This window comes from Denticeps clupeoides, chromosome 19, assembly GCF_900700375.1.
Source record: "Denticeps clupeoides chromosome 19, fDenClu1.1, whole genome shotgun sequence".
Lineage (NCBI taxonomy): Eukaryota > Metazoa > Chordata > Actinopteri > Clupeiformes > Denticipitidae > Denticeps > Denticeps clupeoides.
In genome coordinates, this window is record NC_041725.1 from 10,569,441 (window position 1) to 10,595,648 (window position 26,208).

Consider the following 26,208-nt stretch of genomic DNA (forward strand, 5'->3'; position numbering starts at 1 on the left):
GACCCCACCCACCTGCCCTTAAAGAGGAGTCCGGCTGAATTCCCTCACTCGCCGGGCTCCTCGGTCGAGGGAAGAGAGAGAAGGAGCGAGCGAGAGAGCGCGTAGTTCGGGGCTGCCGGGCCGTTGATGCCATTGTGCAGCACGGGGGCATTTTCCCTGATGTGGCATTTCAGTGACGATCGCGCCCTTTTCCGGGAATGCCTTCTGATGCCGGGGCGGGGATCTTTGTCCTGTTTTGTCCCCGGCGGTATTCTGAGCGGCGCTTCCTTTCCTTTCTCCTTTTTCTTCTTTGTGGCGTTAACTGGCTTCCATTATCTGGGTCCGGCACATTGCCGCAGACTCACTGCTGTGCCGTAACATGCATCGCGGCGCGTGTTCGTAGCACTCTTACCTACATCGCCACCTAATTACATACTCCAGTCGCTAACCCCCATGGTGCTTGTTTCATGCTTGATCATTTTACAAGACACCGGATTTTTTATCAGGCGTGTTTAGGCCTGAAGATACGCTGGTGCTCCTGTTCGGCGGAGGTCCGGACACCCAGCAGTGACCGCGAATCCGCCCCGACACAGAGAAAGCAGGCGATTGTTCCCAAGGTCGGCCGCGCCCCGGTAACGAGGCTCCAGAGAGCGTTCAAAGCGAAGCCTGTGTCGTCATGCCGACAACTCAGAGCCCACCAACCGCAGCCGGCAATCGAGGCAGCGGAGTATGCGGCAGCGCGGCGTGAACGGCACACACCGTAACAATGACAAGAACGGCCAGACTGGACCGAGGACAGCCTGTGCCGGGCCTTCCACATAACTAAAACAAACGGAGCGGATTGCTCCGCCCACCACTTCCTGGAGATCATTTCTGTATCATGGAAGGTCGGGGAAGATGAAAACACAGCGAGCACACGCGCTACTCTCCTGGCTGCTTATTGGGTATCGGCATGATTAACCACGGGGCGAATATGTGTGCCACTTCATCTCCGGCCGGCCTGCAAGAGGAGACAAGTGTTCTCCTCTCTCAAGGCCCTTATGGAGGAATCCATCTCTAGCCAAACGGGGAAATCTGCCGGAGAGCTCCTTCCGTGCTTAATGCATTTCCTGTCTGGACCTGGTGCAAAGGAAGAATATCATGTAGTGTGGAAGTAGTGTGGAAGTGAGTCTCCAAACACACACGCAGTTGCACGCTCATACACATACATATTCAAAGAGGTCTCGCGCACCACTCATGTGCACTTAAGGCCTTTTAGCAAATGCTAAAAACATTCATTTTAATTTAAAAGAAAGGTTATCTGGTGAAAGAAAAGAGGTTCGTCGTCCCACCAAAGTGCTTTCCGTGCCGTTCTGACGTGTCGAGATGGACTTCGTCTAGTTAAGCCACTCTGCCTGACCCTCGTACGCCGCGGCCCTGTCCACGGTAACGATTTCTCTTCTGTCTCTGTGGCAGCAATTAAGGCCATATGTGTTCCGTCAGACTCATGAAGTCAGGTGAAGGCTTTTTTTTTCCGGTCGACCCTTCGCCATATCTTGTTAAGGCCAGACTTTGTGAGCGGCGTACTTTAAAACGGAGTTCAAGTTGAATGTCCTACTAAAGATCAGACTGAAATCCCCCCGAGGAAGCTTGTTAGCTATATTTCCTCCTCCTTTCTTGATGGCTAACAATGCTCTATTCCCATTCCTTGTTAGCTATATACCCCCCTCCTACTTCTCGGGGCCTAACAATGCCCTCCATTTCCCATTTTCGGAGTTGGTGTTATGGATTTTGCTGCATTGAGGCTGCATTATTCATTCTGGACTGCGAGGGCTTTTACTTCTTCGCTCTCACCTTTGGCTGCCTGGATTCCATGCTGAGGAGTGTTTAAAACCTGACAGTGGTAACATGTTGTCTAGAAATTACTATGAATCTATGCAAAAGTTGTTGATACAAAAGCATTTTTTTCTTATATGCTGTCGTTTCTCAGGGAAAATCCCTTATTAGGCAACGCTTGAAGTGACCCAGGGGCCAGAAAGACTGTTTACCTTCCGATGATGGTTTAATCCTGGAAGGTTATTAGTTGGCTGGACTTCAGTCTGTGTCAATGAAAGTAGGTAAGGACAAGCGAAGCTCTTGTCAAAACAGGCCAGCAGTGTAATGAGCCAATAGCAAGGCAGAATGGGCTCTGAATCAGCGCGCCCCAAAACATCGGTGATGACTAGTGATTGGGGTTGGGTCTTCTCAGATTTAACCTGGAGCCGTGATGTTGCAATGGCGGGAGTTTTCTTTCAGCGTCTGAGCATCGGTGTCGGGATTTTGGATGAGTAAAGCCCACTCTAAATTCCGGCTCCGGCCTGTAATTATGTACCTGGCCATTGTTATTCAGGCTGTTGAAAGGATTTAATGGAGCGTTCAGGGTGCCATGGGGAGCAACGAGACGATACTGGCCTGCGCTGCTTTCAGATATGTACACTGGCTCCAGTTGAGAAATAATTATCATACAATAAGCCTGAATCTGAGGATTTGTCAGAGATCACGTCCCAGGGCTCCCTAGGTAGAGCCTCGGGTTACACAGTGCCGCTGTAATGAGTGCCACTGTTAATCCATTAAATCATTTGTTATGCTCAGATTAGAGGGGGGGGGGGGGGGGGGGGGGGGGGGGTGCATGCTCTTTGAATTCTTGAGAAGGTCTCCGCAAGTTGTAAATGCTGTAAATGAATCCTTGGTATAGGGGGAAATGGAGAGCTGGGAGATAAGATAATGCAGCCGAGGAGCCGCTCTGCTAAAATGGGTTGGAGGGTTTTGGCTTGAGGTGATGGTGGGGTGGGGTGGGGTGGGTAGGGGTGCTTCAGGGGCTTTTTGTGTAGACACACTTTAGATTTATAGGCCATAACAAAAGCTCTGGAGATAAGCGGGGTTGGCGATATTGCGTCTGGGGGAGCCATCTAAAATTAGAGCCGGTATAATGTGTGTATTACAGGGCAGAGAGGCAGGGTTTATCACGCAAACCGACGGCATTGAATAACACTCTGAAGGGCCGAGGGCCGCGTAAATGCAAATCGGCTGCCCTGATGTCACCTACTGACATTAAAGTGGAGCGGGGATGGTGAAGCCGCCCTTCAGATCCCCGAGCTCAAAGGTGCGAGCCTCGCAGCATAATTGACACCATATATCTCGTGTTATCTATTTCAGTACGCTCGCTCCGCCGCCGGGTTGGCGGGCTGAGCCGACCGGAGAGACGCTGCGGGTATATGGGCCGTATTTTCGAATTGAAATGTGTGCCCGCGCGCCGCCGTAAAGCTCCCCCTCGGTACCGTCGGTGGTTGTATTTCTTCTCAGCTTGACACCGTTGGTGTTTTACAGCTCGTATAAAACAGCCGGACCCCCCCCCCCCCCCCCCCAACCTTTTCTCTCGCCCTCTCACTTTTATTTAACAATTTGGGGACACTTTATTAGTGCAAAGTTGTACAATAAAAGTGCTACAGTGGGCGCGCTTATTTTTGGGAGTGATGGGGCCGACTTCATTATTTTTGGTTATGACTGAGCTTTACGGCCGCGCCAGGAATGAGATTCGCTCCTGATAATGAAGCGCTAATTCCAGACTGCGGCTTTGCCCATTACCCCGTGGTTGTTAAAACAGTCCATTTCATGCCACCGAAGTCTGCGCCGACTTCACCTCGTCCCGCCGGAGACGGATCAGCTCCGAGCTGGTTTATTAACACCTATTCATGGCAACTTTCTGTCTGGTTTTCAGATCCAGAACGCCGATGACGTCCTGATCACACCCTTGGAGAAGTTCCGCAAGGAGCAGATCGGTGCTGCCAAAGTAAGTCATTAGTGTTGTTCGTTATCTCTCTCTGCCAATGTTTTCTCTGCAAATGGCTCTAATCTTTACAAAGAGCAACTAAATGCTCCCCCGCCGGGAGTAATAGCACCAAGGAGCTGGAGCGGCGGGGCTTTAAAAAAAAATGCCCCCCCGCCATCAAAGCACGGAGGTTTGAGCCGCCGAGCCCCACAGTGAAAGTGTTTTGGCTTAAAAAGAAGGATGAATGCGCCTTTCTTCGGAGGTACCATCCTCCGTCAGTGGGAGCACGCTCCTGTGACCTCGCCCTCTTTTATCCAGCAGCGTATTCTTTACCTTGGCCAAAGCGCCCTCCTTTATTGTGCAGCTGCCACCATGCTCTTGTGAAAGGCAGGGCCTAGTCAAGGCTGCAATTTTCCCTTCAGATGAAAACACACGCCATGATGATGTAATTGAAGTGCTTCTGTGAGTCACAATAGCGTATCAAAGCTTTGAAAGTGTGTGTGCGTGTATTAAAATCCTCTATCCAATATATTTTGTGGCTTCTGATTGTTAAACTTTTGCTTTTGACAAGTTTTTCATCTCCCCTGTTAGTCCTCCACGAGTTGGGCAGCAGTCTGGTGTGTAATTGGCCGCCAGTTGGTAGGGAACAAATGCGTCCTCGGCACGGGTGCGGCCATTTCTGTCCCAGCCTGGCTGCATATCCGACAGCCTCGAAGTCTTGGTGAAGTAGTGGCTGACCACATCTCAGTCTGTGGTCCCGTGGCTGTGAGGCATATTACAGAGGAGAAGAAGAAGTAGACGGAGGCAGCCGCATGAAACGACGGCCCACATGCTTGTGGTCATTTCTTATAGGCTGGCTGGCCCACACACACACGCCACCAAGCAAACACACGCTCAGACATTGTCAACCCTTCAGCCTCCATAGACAAGTGCACATACCCCAAACGTGTTTTTCTTGACCCCTGTCGACGTCCCTGAGATGAAATCAAGGTGTAGACATGGCGTGGGGCGGACAGACGGGATGTCTTCATCCTCGCCCGCACAGCTAGTAAAATCGTCGATGCTGAATGGCGGTTTAAATGAACATGCCATGTTTTTACAACTCGAGGAGATCGTAGACATCATTGTTATGTCTGCGCGTCTTTGTTATTGTGTAATGCGTCTCTGGTAATACGTTTGGACTGACTTTGCTCTGAGAACGGCATTAAGCGCATATGCTGAATGTTATTACCCCGGCCTACGGATTCACCAAATGGCCTCTTAAAGTCATTGGCCCTGTCACTCCCCCGGCTTCTTTATTTCCTTTTAACCTTTTTCTTCCTAATGGCTCATTCCCCTTCCCCTTAGATTGAACGCCATCAATCACAGGGCCGCTGGACTTTTTGAAGCCTCAGTTCTGGGAATCTCGAAAGACCCAACAGTCTGACCCTTCCATAGTGGCTGTGTGTGTGTGTGTGTGTGTGTGTGTGTGTGTGTGTGTGTGTATGGACAGATGAGCTGTCGGAGAGGCACAGCGCAACTTGCCTTATTTGGGAATTTTGGCATTCTGCAGACCAGCTGGTGATCCCGAGTGAGGTCACGCAGTGATGTAGTCGCTGCCTTTGCCAGAAAAGCAGAGAATGTTGCCGTAATGCCTTGTGCTATTCACACACACACACACACACACACACACACACACACCGATACACACGTAGATTCACGCTAACCAAATACATCATGTATGAAGAAACAAGGTTCATGAGAGTATAAAAATTGATTATTGCTGCGTTCCTGAAGGTTATTTAATTACACTGCAGAAGACTCACAGTCCACTGTTACAGTGTTATCAACGTCTGTACGATTTTCAGAAATTAAGCTACTCAAGAACTAGGGGTTTGTATTGGATCATGATACATAGGTCACAATACGATACGTATCATGATATGATACGTACCACGATACATGGGTCACGATACAATACGTATCACGATACATGCGTAACGATACAATATGTATCACAATACGCTACATTTGGAGTGTGTATTGGCAAGGGTCTAACAAGGGTCTCAGAATACTAACTTTAAATTCATTTTTAAAAAGAATTCATTCATGATTTCACAGTCTTGGCATGTGTGTGTGTGTGTGTGTCTGTGTGAATGTATACATATTTGCATTCAGTCTGGCATGTACCGTTGTTGGGAGTTGACATCGCAAATGAATCTCTGCTAGTGACATGGAAACTACCAAACCAAAAAAGTAGATTGATTGTCAATTTTTTGATTCAAGCTTCCTGATTTACAGACTAGTGAACACTACTCACGTGCTGTCTCTCCTGTAGCATGGTCCGTCTGTTAGTCCATCGTCCCTTCCCTTCAGCAGTAGTTCATTTCCAAAGGTTTATAGACGGTGAGTCCAGTGATCGGCCAGGTTGGCGCGATACGTGGGCTGGAGGCGTAGTTGTCATGCTGACTGGACAGCAGACATCGCTGGCAGAAGCTGGCAGCGGGCGCTCGGTGGCCACCTCCTGGCAGACGGAGCCTGTGTGGCAGGTGGCGATGGGCAGGAGGTGTCGCGAGCCAGCGTCAGCGACAGCACCGCTGAGACAACCTGCAGGTACGAGCGCTGTTGGCCTCGGCAGCCTCAAACTCGCACCACCGTCCGTTGTGAGACTTCCTGAAAAACCGCCTGCTTCTGCGGCATAATAACATAATGACACAAATTGAGTCTAAAAGGCAATTTTATTTGAAGCAGGATGTCCCTGCTTTGATTGAGGATGTCAGCGTTGAGTAACGCAGAGGGGCCACTCACAGCAAAGAGTACACATAAAACAGCAATGAAGAGTTTGTATGGGTGTGTGTGTGTGTGTGTGTGTGTGTGTGTGTGTGTGTGTGCCTTGCATCAGGTTGTCTGAGACATTCAGGTATGCAATAAAAAGTCATGTGCTTACACGTCCTTTAGACAAAAAAAGGCAGCTGTTTCTATCTGTGATTGCTGCTGTAGCTTGAGCCTTAGAATGTGTTTGTTTGTGTGTGTGTGTGTGTGTGTGTGTGTGTGTGTCTCACAGTCAAGCTGCCCCCTAGACCTTGGAATTTAAGCAGACCCTAAGGACAGTTTTTACAAATAAACCCCAAAGAGAAATCTGGATGCCTGGCTGGGAACTCTCTCTCGGAGCGACGGGTGTGTGAGTGTGTGTCTCTAGCAGAGGGCACCCGCCAGCATGGGAGTGTGAGGTCCAGTGGCCCAATAGCCGCCAGCTCAGACTTCTGCTCATTTCTTTTCCCAAATTAGACCGAGCGGCCATTTCCTCTTCCTGTTTCTTTACCGAGACGGGCCATAATGCTCAAATGAAATCATGCCACTGGGATGATCTCAAAACAACTTTTATTTCAAAGCATATTACGTTATTAAATGAATGTGCAGAATCACAGATGACTGGGGTTTCAAATGTTGCTTTTAAGCACCACGAGGAGGTGGTAGTAGCCTAGCGGGAAAGACACTCGAATATGAACCAGAACACCATAAAGTCACAGGTCTCCAGGGGGACTGTCCTGTAAACTACTGATTGTTACTCACGTCTGCTGTAAATGTAAATCTACTATGTTGGCGCAAATATATGTACTTGGAGGCTACACATATATACATATCATGTCACGTGGCATTTTTCAATCTAGACAAAAATTCAGTACTGGTATATGGCACAAAATAAGATTTTACCATTAGTCGCAATTATTTTCTGCTTAAAAAAAGTCAGCATTGATGTTGTCACACTTGGGGCAGTGGTGGCCTTGCAGATAAGGAAGAAGACCCCGTAATCAGAAGGTTGCCGGTTTGAATCCCAAACTGCTAAGGTGCCACTGAGAAAAGCACCGTCCCCACACACTGCTCCCCGGGCGCCTGTCATGGCTGCCCACTGCTCACCAAGGGTGATGGTTAAAAGCAGAGGACACATTTCGTTGTGTCACCGTGTGCTGTGCTGCAGTGTCTCACAATGACAATCACTTTACTTTCACTTCAGTTGTAGAGGCATGATCTGCTGAGCCAAATCGGCCCCAAGTTTCCGTGCTCTGGATATGAATAAGCAGAGCATCCAACAAAAAAAACCCCAAATAGTCTCTTTTTCTGTGCCAGAAAAGCCTTTGTTTTGTAGATGGTGTATTAGCTGTGTTAACCTTCGATAAGGAGGGTCACATGGTCCGTTTACCGGCATGTAGATGTGAGCCTCAGTCTTATCTTGGCTTATCAAGGGGCGGATCTTGTGGCCCGGGTGTGAGGGAGACGTACCGACGGGGTGAAGGTATCACCCAAGCCCGTATTATCACCTAAACTGTCAGCACAGTCACTCTCTGTAAGAGGGGTGGAAAGCACTTCAAGATTAGGGGCACAAATTTGGCCGCCATCTAACTCCCATTTTGGCCCTGGCAGGGGCGAGAAGAATCCTGCGCTCCCCTATCAGATGATCAGATACGGACGAGAGAAAAACATCCCCTGTCTGCAGGTGTTTTGTGGAAGCTCTTCACAGCTCGGCTGTGGTGCTCATTGTGCAGTCGCTCTGTGACGAGTGCAGCCAATTTAATTGAGACCAGCCCCAGGCAGCCCGCTAAACGGATCACCAGAAAGCGTTGTTTAATTGCCTCTCCAGCTAATAACATAACGCACCATTTTCCATAACTGCGCGCCACGTTGCAAATGGAGTTCCACCTTGTCTCCATTCTTTTCCCAGACACCCTCATTCACACGGTGGTGCGTTTGTCGCTGCATGCATTACTTTTTTTTTTTGCCTTGTCACAGTTTGGAGAGCGACTTATCCCAGATATTGCAGCCGTGAGGTCAATGGGGAGCTGCAGCGGAGTTTAGTCACACTGCAAGCTGATCGGTGTCGCTTAGGGCGCGGTTAAGCATGAGCGCTGGGTTCAGGAGTACAGAGGCTCTGTGTATTAACTAATAAGCAACCATTTTTAATAATTGGGTCATGTTACTCTTGTTCATTTAACTGATTCACAGAACAGGCCACAAGTCTGGACACACCTTCTCATTCAATGTGTTTTCTTTATTTTCATGACCATTTACGTTGGTAGATTCTCACTGTTAAGTACATAACTCCACATGTGTTCATTCATAGTTTTGATGCCTTCAGTGAGAATCTACCAACGTAAATGGTCATGAAAATAAAGAAAACACATTGAATTAGAAGGTGTGTCCAAACATTTGGCCTGTACTGTATATCAAGCCTTTCACATAATATAATGAAAAAGTCTAATTCAGTACTTGCACAAAAATAGCAAATAGAAGCAAATTAAGTTAATTACACTAATATATACAGCATTTACCTGTAAATGTACCTACAAATAAAAGTCTTTTTTTGCAACATCTTTCATTCTGATTGGCTCAAATTAAAATACATGAGAAATGAAGACATCAGCAGCGAGTAGAACAGCAAATGCATTAGACACGAGTAAAAAAAAAAAAAAAAAACATTGTTTATTTAAATTGTTTTTTTTAATATTCAGGGCAGGTGTTTGTAATTATTCAGTGTTAATTAGCATCTGCCGGCTGCTTCAGAGGCTTCTTCGGAGCCGGTGGCTGCTGGAGGAATGAAGTCTTTCATTTCCCTGCTGCGTGATGAAGGTTTAGAGAGCCTGAGAGCTCTTCCTCTCGTCCCTCTTCTCTGTGGAGGTGGGAGGGTTCCGAGAGTTGCCAGGCATCAAAATCCCTCACCTGACCGAGCCGTCGCGGTTCCATCACCGTTCTGCATGTGTTAAAGGTCCAGTTTTAACAAGCCCACACACTGTGTGGGATTGTGTGCGTGCACTCATTATTGTCTTCCTGGAGCCACAGCACCAATGTCAATTATGCCGAGTGTGCTTGTCATCTGCATCGTGTGTGTGGCAGTCTTGTCAGAGCGCAGGTGGAGGGGGACAGGTGCTTGAAGGTGGCATATGGAGATCATGCCTTATTGCTCTGGAGAAGAAAGTGGTCCCCAATCTGGCCTCTCCAACTTCTGAACCAACACAGAAAAACTGTCTTTAGGGACCTTGGTAATAACTATGAAGCATATGAGTACACTATGGATCTTCTATGCCTAAACCAAACTCTGATGTAATAAATTATCAAAATGCAAAATTCTGTAACTAAAGAGGACTAACAAATTTCACAAATATAAAAAACACACACACATCAGCCCAGTGATTTTCAAGCTTTTTTGTTAAATTGCTGGTGTTGTGTCAGCAGAGCCCTAAGTACTCTTCTACAGTGGTCCTAATGCTAAGTGTTCATAAATAAAAATGCTTTGCTTGTGCATGGTACCATACAGGAAATGAATTTTTTAAAACTCCATCAACAATCTGCTACAAGTTAACAATACTGTATATCTGTGGGCAGCAAAATGTGATTTTTAAACTATTCTGTCTCATGGAATGGATCAAATGAGTTGGTTATGTGTTGGCTATGAAATACAGCTCATTACACTCTGTATGTGTCACAACCATGCTGGCATGACAAGGCAGGTGAACAGAAGTGATGACTAGGAGGTGACGAGAAGAAGAGGAAGGAAGGATGCAATCGCATGACATCACGAAAATCGGGGTTTAATGGTGAAGCACAGGACAGGGGAGACGTTGGTGAACATAAAACATAACTTCAAAGACCTGACGGCCAACAGAAATGGACAGGGCAGCTTTATACATTTGGCACAGGTGAAAACTATTAGGGAACATTACACATGACTTACGTGAAACCCCTTTCGGACCGGATCATGACAGCATGCAACATAGTGTCCTGTTTGTCAGAGGTTAAATAAAAGTACTGAATTGTTCATTTAATTCTTTAATTTATTTTAATAATGGGGTGTTAGGAGCCTAGTGGGTAACACACTCACCTTTGACCCAGAATACCCAGGTTCAAATCCCACTTTCTACTCTACACTTGTTTTGACCAACCTGATGTACAGTACAGGCCAAAGGTTTGGACACAGCTTCTCATTCAATGTGTTTTCTTTATTTTCATGACCATTTACGTTGGTAGATTCTCACTGAAGGCATCAAACTATGAATGAACACATGTGGAGTTATGGACTTAACAAAAAGTGGAGACCTGGCCTCCACAGTCACCGGACCTGAACCCAGTCGAGATGGTTTGGGGTGAGCTGGACCGCAGAGTGAAGGCAAAGGGGCCAACAAGTTCTAAACACCTCTGGGAACTCCTTCAAGACTGTTGGAAAAGCATTTCAGGTGACGACCTCTTGAAGCTCATCGAGAGAATGCCAAGAGTGTGGAAAGCAGTAATCAGAGCAAAGGGCGGCTATTTTGAAGAAACTAGAATATAAAATATGGGGTGGTAGGAGCCTAGAGGGTAACACACTCGCCTTTGAACCAGAATACCCAGGTTCAAATCCCACTTTCTACTCTGACTTACTACCATTGGGTCCCTGAGCAGGACACTAAACCCTGGGTGTCCTTGTAACTACTGATTGTAAGTTGCTCTGTGTAAGGGCGTCTGGTAAATACTGTAAATGTAAATGTTACTCTGTTGCATTAGAAGATGGATACAGAAAAATAGTCAGGGCAGAAACTCCCATGACCTGACCTCAGATACAAACAGCGGAGTCATCTTTAGAAATGGATCACTTGCAGAATGCCTGCAGATTAATTTTTTTTTATTTTTACTAGGCTTTTCAAGAAACAGCACATTCAGCCTGTTTCTAATAACCCACAGTTTTTATTTTAATATAATTTAATCCATTTGAAAGTTGAATTAATTCATGAAATTGGATTATGTAGTGCTCTGTATTCAGACCAATGATATTTGGCCATGAATTAGCATTTTAGTGCATCATCCAAAATGAGTGTTATGATAAATGATTTGTTGGATAAAAAATTAATTTTTTTTTTGTTTTTCAATTTTAAGTAGTTTAAGTAATTATAAGTAGAGTTCATAACATTTTTGCTTGATACTGACTTTCTCAGAGATGTTGTTTAGAACTAGTTTTCTCAGCCCCTATTTAAAACTGATCTACTGCTCTTTAAGTATTTGTGTAATAACTGTGTACTCGAGTGGTGTCATTCTGTGTTCTGTCACTTGTTTTGACCAACCTGATGTACAGTACAGGCCAAAAGTTTGGACACACCTTCTCATTCAATGTGTTTTCTATATTTTCATGACCATTTACATTGGTAGATTCTCACTAAAGGCATCAAAACTATGAATGAACACATGTGGAGTTATGTACTTAATAAAAAGTGGAGACCTGGCCTCCACAGTCACCGGACCTGAACCAAATCCAGAAGGTTTGGGGTGAGCTGGACCGCAGAGTGAAGACAAAGGGGCCAACAAATGCTAAACACCTCTGGGAACTCCTTCAAGACTGTTGGAAAAGCATTTCAGGTGATGACCTCTTGAAGCTCATCGAGAGAATGCCAAGAGTGTGCAAAGCAGTAATCCGAGCAAAGGATGGATATTTTGAAGAAACTAGAATATAAAACATGACATGATTTCAGTTATTTCACCTTTTTTTGTTAAGTACATAACTCCACATGTGTTCATTCATAGTTTTGATGTCTTCAGGGAGAATCTACCAATGTAAATGGTCATGAAAATAAAGAAAACACATTGAACGAGAAGGTGTTTCCAAACTATTGGCCTGTACTGTATGTGTTGACCTCAAGAGGCACCTACATTACGCCATAAACCTGCTGCTGGAAGCCATACCTGAACACACCTGCCAAGCGGTAGCAATGCCATTTCAGTATTCATCTTTGTATCATCAGGTGATTGTATTTATTTCTTTTTTATATTTGTTGGACCTCTATTGGATTGAGGTCTGCCCTATCTTACCCAGGCAGTGTGTCATTGTCACGTGGGAAGATCCAGCCATGTTTCATCTCCAGTGCTTTCACTGATGGAAAGACACAACTTCTATTTTTTTCTCATCTGACCACATGACATTCTCCCAATCCTCCTCTGGCTCATCCAGATGGTCCATGGCCAATTTAAGATGGACCTGGACATGTGCTGTCTTAAGCAGGGCGACCTTTCAGGAACTGCAGGATTTTAATCCTGGTGTACAGTCTTGTCCCTGGTTTCCTTAGACCGCTCGCTTGTCTGGACCATGGTGGAGGTCTTAGAGTTTGAAGGTGTGAGCAGGTGTCTTTTATACAGATAACCAGTTCAAACAGGTCATGACTGAAGGATAGAAGAGCTTTTTAAAGAAGAAGGAACATGTCTGTGAGGACATAATTCTTGCATGTATGTAGGTGCTAAATACTTATTTGCACCATACACAAAAGAAATATGTCTTTCACAGTTAAAGTGTACCAATGATGAAAATTACAGACCTCGCTCATGTTTTTAAGAGTTGGTTGCGGCCATATTGCCAAAATGTGCAAATTATTTCAGAATATTCTTCAATAGTTGTAATTTATATGGTGACAATGATGTTTTAAATATGTGCAATGACCTCAAGCAGATCTCAAAACAAATATTGTACCTTAAATAAACATGTGTATCAAATGATGTGGGCCATTTTAATGCTAATGGATAACAAAACGAATGACATCATATGACACAGCCAGGACAGGGCACCTGTGCAGGATATAATGGTCTTGCACCCAACTGTGCCATACCGTTACTTATTTAGTACACATTTCTAATGTTTATTTCAGATACACTTCTATGTATACACTTTATGTATAATTCCAAGGCTAAATACTCCCATTATCAATGTGTCCTTAGACTGTAATGCATAATATGACAGAATTTTATTATTTAAAAAAACACACACAAAAGCTATTGTGAGATTTTGAAAGGTTAATGTGCCCCAAACTGACTCCAAACAGCTGCCGACCCACATGCCTGGCCCTACAGCAGCGTTTCACTAACCCAGATGAGGATAAAGGATCCCAGAGCCCTCCACCACCACGCCGGGAAATTAGCAGGTTCACCCACCCGACAAGTGGCATGAAAGAGCAGCAGCGGCAGCACCATGAGGAAAGCTGGCAGAGATGGCGGGCGCTTTGTGTGCGGTATCATAGTGAGGGAGATGGTATTTATCTGCGTCTCATTAATGCAGGGAAAGGGAACTGAACCAACAGATAAGCCCGACTGGGGAGAGGGTGCTGTTTTCAGTGGAGCAGCGTTGCTGCTCACCGGGCCTTTTCAACTCTGACTGCACATCAGGAGTCTGGAACTCTGAGGCTTGCGTGTGCATGTGTGTGTGTGTGTGTGTTTTATAGGTGTGAAGCATTCCAGTAACCATGTTTGTATATGTTTTTGTATATTCAGTGCACATGCCTATGCATCACACTTTATAGGCCCATGCATCAGTGAAAGTGAAGTGATTGTCATTGTGAAACATTGCAGCACAGCATACGGTGACGCAACAAAATGTGTCCTCTGCTTTTAACCATCACCCTTGGTGAGCAGTGGGCAACCATGACAAGTGCCCGGGAAGCAGTGTGTGGGGGCGGTGCTTTGCTCAATGGAACATCAGTGGCACCTTGGCGGGTCAGGATTCGAACCTTCTGATGACGGGTCCATTTCCTTACCAACTAGGCCACCACTGCCCAGAGTGTTTCACACGTGCCTCCAAAGATGGCTGAAATTAGATGGGGAGTGCATGACTGAGAATGTGCATCGTTTAGCGTTCCCAGTGTAAAAGAATGCGGTTATATGTTATATGTGCCTTCAGTTCAGGTAGGTTCACTACCAATTCCGAATAGGAGGAGTAGAACTGTTTATGTCTGTGCCTTTGTTGTGTGTGTTTATATGTCTGCATGTGTCCTTTACAGCATGTGCTAACACAGCAGGGCCATCCAGACAGGTCTGTGCTCTTTAAAACATGACGTAATTCGGGGACGGCCACACAAAGACCCGGGGCTAATAAGCAGAGGCTCAAGTGAAGAGCTGAGAAGAGCCGGAGTCTAATCACCCCACATAACCCAGAACTAAAGTAGAGCCAGCTTTCTTCAAGCTGACCTGAGGGTCACTGACCTACAGCTCCTGCCAAACGCGGGACATCAACTTTGTTAGGAGACAGGCACATTTTGGGTTGTGTGTGTATTTATGTGTGCTTGTGTCTGTGCAGTAGCTCTGTTCAAAGAGAAATGTACAAGATTTTGAGGATTTAAGCTTGATAAAATAGAGGACAGTATTTCACCACAAAGTTGTCCAACCCTGTCAAGTCCCTCCTACTTCAATTGACAATTTTAGCTATTATTTTTGTAATGTTTTTAGTTAAAAATCTTTGAATTTTTAAATGCTACAAAAGTAGTGTTGCCATTGGGTTAGTGAGAATAAACCAGACTTCCAGATCAAGCCTCTTCTGTATGTATATTCAGTTGGATCCAAGCTGGCATTCTGTGCATTCTTCACAGTTCCCTCTCTGTGCTTTGACCCAGTAGAGACGGAATGTGCATCTCATTTGTAAAATAGGTAAGGCATGCAACATATAAAAATGTTTTCACCACTCAATATGGTACCAGTTTGCCACCAGCTAAATGGTTTTGTGTTCTGTGTTGGTCTGTGATATAATAGGTCACCCAGAAACAGCACAATACTAACAAGCATACAGAAATGCTTGTATTCTAGGATTTAATTTAATAGTCTATTCAAGCTATGACCTATTCAAACCCAACTAAACTGAGACTGGAAGTGTATTAACTGACTCAGATTGTGGTTGTAACTAATTTCCCTTATATTCTCTAGTATTTTCTAATAAACCTTTAGTGTATCTTTGATTTTGTCCAACATTGACTAGATCTCCTCCAGTTTCATACAGTGTTCCAGTACATTGTGTTATGGGATCACGTGAGTGCTGATAGTGTTTGAGTGTCCAGTGCAAGTGTGTGTGTATGTGTGTTAATGTCTATATATGTGTCTGTGGAGTCACACTTTATGGCTATGATTTTCGTCTGGGTCTGGCTTTATGTTTGTGCGTGTCTGCCTCATCATCCTCAGACCAAAGATATATTGTCATCTTCTTTTGTGCTCCAATAAAACCTACACAAACCTAAGGGGAAATTTATTGTCTGTCAAAAAGAGTTGTCTGATATATTTATTCTTTTTTTTTCCTTTTCTCCTTGTTCCCCACAGGAATCCTTGCTGTATAGACACAACAGATTTTTCTTTGAAAAGATCATTTCCTGGGACATGGCCGAGGAAAAGGGAATATAAAAATCTAGTTCATGAAATTATTTATTGATTTTTGTCAAAGTTGCAGAATGGACGCAGGCCGGGTGGGTGTTTGGGGGCGGGGCTCCAGTGTCCTTGCCTCTGCTATGGTCAGATGAGTTGGACCGCGATGAGACTGGTCAAGCATAATTTTTAGCTGGGCCATATCAGTAGCCATTATATTAAGCCTGGGGTTAATGTGAGGGCCATGGGAATGAAAATAAACAGGCAGGCTCCAGCCCCTCCGATTGTGTGTGTATGTGTGTATGGAGATGAATGTATGTGTGTGTGTGTGTGTGTGTGTGTGTGTGTGTGTGTGTGTGTGTGTGTGGATTTGGGTGCAACATATATTCGGCAGCGGGAGAGGAAGACGGAGAGAGAGAGAGGGCAAATGCTGCTCTCGGTCCCTGAAAGAGACCTGTTGTGTGGGCAGAGAGGACGGAGCGGTTCTCAATCTGGCATCCGAATGGAGCTCATCTGGCACAGATAGCCCACTTCCGACTATCCAAGCTCCCTCGGCTTCGCATTCAGCCCTGAAAATGAAAAAAGTGTGTGTGTGTATGTGTGTGTTTGAGTGTGAAGTATGTTCCAATAGGAGAGTGTTCTGAAAAATGTTATACCCAATTTCATTCATGACAGAAAAACATCAGCGTCATGTTTTCTCTGTTATTTCTGGATGAAAAATCTCTATTTCTTTCCTGGAAGGATTCAGTTTTGAGAGATCTTCATTTGATGTTACTTTCAGGTAGTGATGGGCATTCCTGGATCTGAAGCTACAAATCCAGACCAGCACTGCGCAACAAGTTGAATTCAGTCCCACCATCCAAATTCTGGTCTGCATTTGTCATTTCAGATCCAGGACTGCCCATCACTGTGAATAAGCCAACACTATTGGGCACTTGTCATAAGAGGTCTGGCACCATGCGCCTCTAGAACGTCCCAGAAGATATTTTCTCGGTTGTTTTTTAATGATTGAGGACTTAAGTCCATTAGGGTTCAGAAACGTTTTGCTTTATTTCCCAACTCATTAGCCCTTCAATGATGCTCGTGTCTGGTTCTTCATTCTGAAAGACACCACTCCCATGAGGAATGATTCATGATAGTATAAAGATCTTTTGATCTGCAGTGACCCTTCACTCTATGCAGACCCACATTATGACGGCAAAATACCCTGATAAAAGACTTTCTCCAATTATTCAAATGTCTTCTTTAATATGCAGCCCGTCTGTCTGTGTTATTTAATGGAAACATTTCGGGACCCTTAAGACCTTTCAGCTTACCTGTTAAGCGAGGGGCTTTACGAGCCTCTTTGAACCATCTGCCTTTGCTGTGCCGATGTCCATTCATTATCTGCTCCCATGGTAACTCATCACTCATTCCGCCACCTACAAAAGTGCAGCACGTACGAAGGGTTTTTTAAAGATCATCAGCACACGTCTCCTTACGGGTCCTGTGGCCTTTGAGCGGTTTGTCGCAATGCTGGCATGTCCACACACCTCCATCTAGTGGCCTGAGAGTGATAGCACAAAGCGGGTTTACGTCACGTTCTATTCTTCGGTCTTCAAATCAAAAAGATTTTTGCCCATTCACTCTATCATTGTGAAATGTTGTAATTACTCCTAATTATACAAGTTGTATACCCAAAGACCTTCTGCTGCTTGTGTGCCTGCAGGAGGGAAAGAAGAAATTTGACAAGGAGACAGAGAAATACTACACTGTTCTCGAGAAGCATCTCAACCTCTCCTCCAAAAAGAAGGAGTCCTTTCTGCAAGAGGTAAGTCCCTCTTGTGCTGTGCGGTTTTATAAATGAACAGTATTTAATGTGCAATATTAAAACAAACATACCTTGCAATGAATTGCGGTTTTGGTGAATGTTGCTCAGCTCATAGTCTGAATGTAATGCTTCATTACAAATAACTTTTAGAACCCGTGTGAGCATCAGACGCTTTGTCGCCAAGGTAACCGCTCTTTTGTGCATCCTCAGGCAGACGTTCAAATAGATAAGGAGAGGCAGGCCTTCTATGATGCCTCCCTGGAGTATGTTTTCAAAATCCAGGAAGTTCAAGAGAAGAAGAAATTTGAATTTGTTGAACCTGTAAGTAAACGTCTCTTTCTTCTCACTGTCCATAATTCATAATGACTTGCATGCATTGAGAAAGTCAGGCACATATTGTGGGTTATATGTTACCTTAGGTTAGTTACATGATGATCCATTTCTGTGTGGTTTTACACTTCCTTTTTCAAATCTCCTTTCTTGGAAAACAGGACTAGGGCGAGAATCTTGTCAGCATTTTGATCAGGATTCAAAGCTGCATACTTCCTGTAAATCTCTTCACCTTGCACAAATGCTGCTTTCAGACCTACTGTCCCTCTGTGAATATTTACAGTGTGTTAAATGTGCATAGATTTGTTGCATAGCTGTTTCCAAGTTGCATAAATAGGCATGCCTTTGTGTAGTGTGTGTGTGTGTGTGTGTGTGTGTGTGTGTGTGTGTGTGCAGGCACATGCATCCTACTGTGTAATCCCCTGTTTATTACTACAAGATACAAAGGAAAGTCGACAGCTCTTACAAAGATGTTGCCAAGCAAGAAACTAAGTACATGGAATGCAGAGCCACACTTCAAAGCTTCTATTAAAATTTGACACCCTTTTTCCATCTGAGGGGTGTATTTTGCAGAAGAAGAGACAAACAAAAGATATCTGTCTTTGTACGGCTGCTACAGAGTGTCTGTCCACCCTGTTTATTCAGCACGTCTGGCTGAAATGATGCCAAATGGTGCATCTGCGATCCAGGTTCAGGAGAAGAGGCGATGACAAATAATGACAATTGGCTACCACATCACTGAACACATGTATTCGCCTTGAACTTCCACTCATACATGCAATAATATACTTATCTCCCGGCACAAAAGCCAGCCATCTCTCTGAGGAGGGACGGTGCGTCCCGTAATCTGGTGCCCAGGGTGTGACATGGTAGGCTTTGAAGCCTCACACAAAAGTAGCTATTTGACATGTCCCAGCCAACATGGTGTGGAGCCGTAAATTAATAAGTCATGTGTCACACCTAATATTTTATCATTTTAGCAAACCAATCAATTCTGTTGTAACCTCTTTATTAACATTACATAAATGCTAAAATATTAGGTGTAACAGATGTTTTATTTTAAAGTATTTTCAGTGTATTTTTAGTCCAATAGATACTGAGAGTTGCTTGGTTCTGAAAACCATGCATAGTACATTTTTCATGAAAGTTTGCCTAAAAGAGACAGGTATTACCAAGGTTTAGCGCATGGTGCCACTTGACCCTACATTTTTACCAGCTAGCAGCAGCCAGTAAAAAACAGTAACTTACAGTGGTTGAAACCAACTTAAACCAGCATAAGTTATTTTAACCAACATGGTGGAAGTAGCTAAATTAGCCATACTGACCTGCCAGCATTAGATGGTTTTCAGTTGGCCTTTTTCTTAAGCTGGTTGACCAGCAACTTTCACCACATTTATGCAGGTTTTCCAGATGATTTCAAGCTACCGGCTTCGGCTTCATTCCAGCCCTTTTTTTTCCAGCAGGAGCATTCAGTACACACTGAGATTTTAAAAATGTATGTTTCTTTTGGGTGGTAGTAGCCTAGTGGGAAAAACATTCGCCTATGAACCAGAAGACCAGGTTCAAATCCTGCTTACTACCATTATATCCCGGAGTAAGACACCAAGTTGCTCCAGGGGGGGACTGAAACTACTGAGTGTAAGTCGCTCTGGATAAGGGCATCTGACAAATGCCGTATATGTAAATGTATCAGGGTGGGTTGACCAGTAATATATTGCTAGTTTGGTATAGAATATGTACAGTGAATTAAAAACCATTCCAGCAAGGAATGCAGTGATTAGCATATTGTACTGTAGATCAGTATTATCCCCAAGACTAGTAGTAATTCTGTTTAAAGTCTATTATAAAGTTGTGTGTTCTGAATATTGAGTTTTTAACTAAAGAATAATGTGAACAAAACAAAAAAAAAGCATACATTTTTAATCAAACCGAGGTTGAAGGAGAATTTTTAAAGCACCCTCAGCCATTTCCACATCGAGCTGTCGAGAGCAATTCGGCGGCCACTTGACACATTTAACATATGGGAGCAGTTCTGTATTTCCCTCCACGCTTCCCCACCCCCTCGTCTCATTTTTAAAGGCAGTAATTCTCTTTCCGAGTACCGTCAGCCACCATGGTTTCAGATGCGCTATGGCTCCCCGAGCTGAGGTTTTTCTGTCTCTTCTCGTCTCCCCCAGCTCCTGGCCTTTCTGCAGGGTCTGTTCACGTTCTACCATGAAGGCTATGAGCTGGCGCAGGAGTTTGAGCCCTACAAGCAGCAGCTACAGTTCAACCTGCAGAACGTAAGAGCCTCTCGTTGACTCTGGGGTCTTTATGGTGAAAACATTTCTCTGTAGGCTGTCAAATCCGTTTGCTGGAAAAAGGGTTCCGCTCACAATCAAATATCAGGGAAGATTATTGCCGCTGACTGGCTTAACAGGCGCCGGGGTCTCAGAAACACAATTTCAGTCTGGCAATGTGTCATGAGATAACGTGCAGGTCCACAGTGGAGTGAAAACTCGTTTGTCTGTTCGGTGGCTCTGTTACTGGCAGGTTGGCTGGCACCGTGGCTGGCATCAGTGTGCCCACCCGGGCCTCCAGAGCAGGGTTTCTGGAACGATCGAGCGCGTCTGACAGCCCAAGCACTCGCTCAGTCCTGTTTCCCCCACAAAGCGGCATGTCTGTCTCCGTCCCATGCGACGCTTACTCTGCCGCTGCAGCGTGGATGTGCACAAGTAGCATCGCTGTACAGAGCCGTGCCTGAGCCGCGTATAAACGGCGGTTAACCCCCTGGCAAGGCCCAGCCGTGGTCGACGTGATCCTGTGCAGATGTTATCTGTGCCATATTTGGACTGTTTGTTCATTTGTTTGTTTGCTTTGTCGGGTTAAGACGAGGAACAACTTTGTGAGCACCAAGCAGGAAGTGGAGAAGCTGATGAAGAGGATCAGATCGGCAGACCAGGACTACAGGCCCTTGGGGCAGTTTACCATGGAGGGCTTCCTCTACGTCCAAGAGAAGCGTGAGTGGCCCTGCCGGGTCTTTACTGTGGTGGGAAGGGGGGGGGGGGGGCTTCAGGTGCTTGGCTTTTATTCCCGTCCACATAAAGCAATGGACCGAATTCTTCTCGCCTGTTACAGTTCAAAGGGCTTCCTGGGTTTGCTTTGATGTGTGTTCAAATGTGGCAGGACATACCAGAAGAGTAAAGCTTCATCTTTTCAGATAAACATTGTTGGAATTATCTGATTTTATTGGGAGGTTATTTTTAGGATCAGACTGTGGGAAAGGAGTGGTGCTGTTGGTCGGTGGCTGGTGTGAGCGGTTTTGTTGTTGTTGTTGTTGATGTTGTAGGACCCCTTGGCTGTACATGGACCCGCCATTACTGCACATATGAAAAAGGGACCAAGATTTTCACTATGAGCAACCTGGAACACAAGTCTGCTGGTAAACAGGTATCGAGACGATGCAAATTTATAGCTGGGTACAGTACTTATCATGCACATTAAAATTCCATAGCGATCTCACAGTACAGTATTACTTGGTTTATTGTTATTATTCATATATCAGTCATTTTAATAAACACTTGTGTTCTTGTATAATTTTGCGCTGTTTTTACACATTTGTATACATTCCGTATGTCATTTATAGCACAGCATAATTGTTAGAAAAGTGTTTGGTCGTCACGATCAGAATAAAATATGAAACTTCATATTTAACTTTTTTTTTTACATGAGTTTCAGAATATCATGACAAATGTCTGTCTATGGCTGTCCACAGTGTGGATGAGTGTCACCTGTGTCTTGTTTTCTTCTGCCGCCATTTCAATACAGTACTACTCTAACTGAAACATTGAGTCCAGTGTACAACCATTGATGAACAACATTTAAATATGGTTATATAGAGAAGGACCGTAATTACAGTATTTTAAAATTCCCAGTTCACAGGCTCATTTACTAGAAACCCATTAAAATGAGCTCTTATTATCTCTCCATTACTCCTCCTAATGTTTTGTTTTATTTGGATGCTGTATCTCCCAATCGCACGATGGATAGAGGAGACTGATGGGAAAAAAACATCCACTTTTTCATGTGCGTTGTTTACGCCCGTCTGAGCCACCGCCCTGTTTCTCTAGATATGAGTCACTTGTTGACAGGGAAGGATCGTCTGACAAGAGTGTTGCCAGAAAGTCCTCTAAGCATTAAATTTGTATCAGTGTCTTCCTCTTGTTCCTGCAAAGAAACTTTGCTGAAGGTTGTTGTGTTGGTGCAGACAGTGAGTCTCGTTTTCTCTTGTGTCCGTTCCTTTCTCTCAGAATGGAGTGGTGTTCAGCCCCTCGGAAATGTTCAAGCTGAAGTCTTGCATCAGGAGGAAGACGGACTCCATCGACAAGCGTTTCTGCTTTGACATTGAGGTGGTGGAAAGGTCTGTCTGTCATTTTCATGGCTTTGTAGATGATTGCTGCAGTGCTGTGCCGGAACTACATTCCCCTGCCACTTTATGAGGTACACTCGTCTTGTAGTCAACCAACCAGTTCTTTATTCATCAATTGCCATTTTCCTCGCCAGATGGCCACTGCTGGCCAGGTATTATGTATGGTTACCACAGTGACAGTGATTGACGGGATGTTGGTGATGCTCAGAATTACACAGTAGCTGGTGTAAACACTGTGTTTTACCATTCAAAAATACCCAATGCCTGTCCCATAGTCAACAACTGACCACTGATGAAGGTCTAGAGGATGCCGAACACAAACTATATGTAAATACTCATAAATTAACTATAGTCTCATATAGACTCATAAATGGACTATAGATTTTACTCCTATAGAATGTGTGTGTCTGATAAAGTGGCCTGGGAGGGTGTAACAGTCGTTTCTGGATCAGTATGCCCATATAATTTCTCTCTTGTGGTTAATGCTGTAAGGAGTCCAAACTATTTATGGTGGTCCTAGCAAGTTGGATTGGGGGACCGCAGTATCAGTTGTCATCTTCTATGGTGTCCTGCATGTTGTCTTTGTCCCCTGAACTGACTTACCCTCTCCTGTGTGTATACTGTGTGTGTCCTTAAGATGTTCTGTAGTTGCCCGCTGCATTTTGTACCCATTCCCTCTTCTCTCTGTGTCCGTGTTAATGTAGAAATACGGTCTATCGTGGAACTCTTTTCAGACCTCTACAGCTTTTCTATAAAGCCCGGTATGTGACCAGCATTGTGTGTTTTTAGATTGAGTGCGTGTGTGCGTGCATGGAAATGCATGTGTGCAGCTGATAAATGCTTTTTCCTCTCCTCAAATAAAATCACCCTGATCTGGTTTTTGACAAACATGCATGTTTTTCGGGGTGAATCCCTCTCAATCATTCCCCCCCGAACTATTACCCCTTCAACACAGAATTTTGAGGAGGCCGTCAAGTAACTTGGTCATGAATCAAACCATCACTGTCTCCCAGATCACAGAGGTCCCAGCTGACACAAAATAGCAGTGTACACCCAGTACTATAACACACTAGCTTGTATGATTACAAGATTAATGTCCGGCCAATGGGCCAGTGCCCCGATGTGGAAGAGCCAGTGAATGGCCTTGCAATATTTATCAGGCTATTTAAGCAACATTGAATGTGGGGGGAGGGTCTCCATTTGCCATGAAAGGACCACAATCTGTGAACTCGGGACTCTCTCCTTGTCTGTGTAAAATGCTCCGGGCCACAGAGAACAGCACAGCATTCATCATCTGCAGATTCCACTGCGTAGGTGCTTGCTCTAACCGCAAGGGCAGCGTGGTCAGCTGAAAGCATCCTCATTCATCCTCATCACGTTAAAAAAATTAAAATGCCCATGTTAAACACGCCGGCTGCGTTACGCCTGTAAGCTACATACTAACTTTCACTGGGTGGTGGGGCAACGGTGTGATTTACGCTTCCAATTGTTGTGTAGCTGTTGCTGCGGTGTGTTTAATATACTGTTTAATAACCGTCTGCCAATATGCAATAGAATTTATTCTCACCATGTTGAGATACTGGATTATATGTTATATTATGTTGTTATTTTATGGCACACACACACACACACACTTTTTGTTTTTAGTAATTCTGTTAAATCATCCTTTTTACATTTTTTTGGTACACACTAAATTACAAAACACAGGTTAGGAAACAGACCCGTAATCGTAAGGTTGCCGGTTCGAATCCTGAGTCAGAAAGGTGCCACTGAGGTGCCACTGAGTAAAGAACGATCCCCACACACTGCTCCCCGGCAGCCTGTCATGGCTGCCCACTGCCCACCAAGCGTGATGATTAAAAGTAGAGGACACATTTCGATGTGTGCACAGTGTGCTATGCTGCAGTGTATCACAATGACAAAAGAAAGTGAAAAGTGTAAAAGAAAAGTGTCATTTTTTTGCCATTTGAACACATTATTTAAAATGTATAATATAATCAAAATCTACAATTAATTTACTACAATGAAAGAGTTTTGTATGCCACATATGATACATGTTTTGTTTTAACAGATTTCTTAAAATACAAACTGCACTTTTTTTTGGCTACCTGCATGTTATAGTGCAACAATAGAGCTATGTTATCTGGACAAAATAGAAGCAGATATTTATTTGGGTGCTTAAAACTCATTTGAAGCATCCTTGAAGAACTGATTTTTAACAGAAACCGAGAGCAAGTCTGGCTTGTACACCGCAGCCCATACCATGTGACAGCCCCAGCGCCCTTGCTTTCATGATGATTTTTCCCTGTGTGGTCACAGGTGAGCATGTAGCTCTGCCTGTAAGGCCTTGACCGACCAACTCAACATCCTCTCTCCCCATCTCTGCCCCCAGGCATGGCATCGTCACCCTACAAGCCCTATCGGAGTCGAACAGGAGACTGTGGCTGGAGGCCATGGATGGCAAAGAGCCGGTGAGGAGATTCCCCCAGAGCCTCACCTCTTACCGACCTTCTCGTCCCTCATCGTTACTGACACCAGACCCCAAGACATTTTCCATCTTTTACAGCTGGAAAAAGCTTGTAACAGTATCTTAGGATCAGTGGATGTGTGTTTGGATTCGTGTGTCTCTACTGCCACCTGCTGTTTTGTCTGGATAATATCTACCCATTTATATACACATTATTGATTTTTTTTTAATTCCACTGTATGAAATTCAAATTGCAGCAAATATTTTGGTGTTGTAAATAAATTAATTGTGGGCTGTACTTTTACTTTATTAGATTTACAACCTTCCAGCCATTCTAAGCAAGAAAGAAGAGAGTGAGTACCTTAAAACTTCCTTTCACTCCACAGACTCATTAAGGGCTTTTCACTCATTACACTTTTCTCATTAACAGCATTCCTTAATGAGGCCGGCTTTAACTTTGTGAAGAAATGTATCGAGCTTGTTGAGCTTAGAGGTAAATTTCTTTATTCTTCTTGAATTCATTCTGTTAAAGGTCTCCTTTTTTGAAAATGTCACTTTGTGAGATTATTTAACATTAATATGAGTTCTGTCCTGCAGTGGCTAAAAATGGCGATAGGTGTAAAGAGTGCTTTGCTCATTCTGCCTCACTGTTCAGAAAGCAGCAGCTCAGACAGTCTGATCTGTAAGGTCTCCCCATATGTCATCATAAGGGGAAAGGTTACCTCCCCTTTCTCAATTTTCACGATTTCCTCTTTGCACCAAACATTGTGGTTGGTTAATGGTGCTGATGACTTCATTTACGTGAATGCCCGCTCACTTCTATAGACCACTCTCCTCCTCATTCCATGTCTCTCCTCCTCATTAACATTTAAAGCTACATACAACGAAATGGCGCATCCTGGGAAAATCTCATTGCAGGACTGGCTCAAAGTGGATGTAATTCTGCACCAAGGTGCAGAAAGAGACTTCAGATACAGTTAGGGTGACCACTATGACTTATAAAAAAGAAAAGAAAAACATTTAAGTGGACCTTTAAGAAGTTCATGTTTTAATCAGTATGTTTAAATGATGGAATATGACCGATAAGCCATTTACATGATGATACAATAATTTCTTAGTCTGCAATCTACTATGAATCAAATGCACAAGCACAGACCATTAAGTAAGTTTAAAATATTTGATCAGAAGGTTTTTTATATATAAATATATCCATCCCAACTGGACCTATAGCTTAAACTTTTGGGTAGAATAATGGATTATAAATGGATGAAATAATGGATGAAAAAACAGCACATGCTTTAAATGTTTTACACAGATTTTTC

The 26,208-nt window shown here is 44.3% G+C and overlaps 1 protein-coding gene across 2 annotated transcripts in view; it reads left to right on the forward strand.

The window, feature by feature from the left end:
* The window catches only part of arhgap42b (Rho GTPase activating protein 42b), a 56,346-nt gene that overhangs the window by 23,008 nt on the left and 7,130 nt on the right, over window positions 1-26,208 (forward strand). Inside the window, exons 4-14 of one of the 2 annotated variants that reach the window (XM_028961949.1) lie at window positions 3,716-3,787; window positions 17,580-17,681; window positions 17,892-18,002; window positions 20,189-20,293; window positions 20,881-21,010; window positions 21,340-21,440; window positions 22,301-22,410; window positions 23,124-23,180; window positions 24,812-24,890; window positions 25,200-25,239; window positions 25,317-25,379. In XM_028961949.1, the coding sequence (XP_028817782.1) occupies window positions 3,716-3,787; window positions 17,580-17,681; window positions 17,892-18,002; window positions 20,189-20,293; window positions 20,881-21,010; window positions 21,340-21,440; window positions 22,301-22,410; window positions 23,124-23,180; window positions 24,812-24,890; window positions 25,200-25,239; window positions 25,317-25,379 (970 nt within the window). The remainder of the gene's footprint in view (window positions 1-3,715; window positions 3,788-17,579; window positions 17,682-17,891; window positions 18,003-20,188; window positions 20,294-20,880; window positions 21,011-21,339; window positions 21,441-22,300; window positions 22,411-23,123; window positions 23,181-24,811; window positions 24,891-25,199; window positions 25,240-25,316; window positions 25,380-26,208) is intronic. The other variant, XM_028961950.1, reaches the window with a different exon arrangement.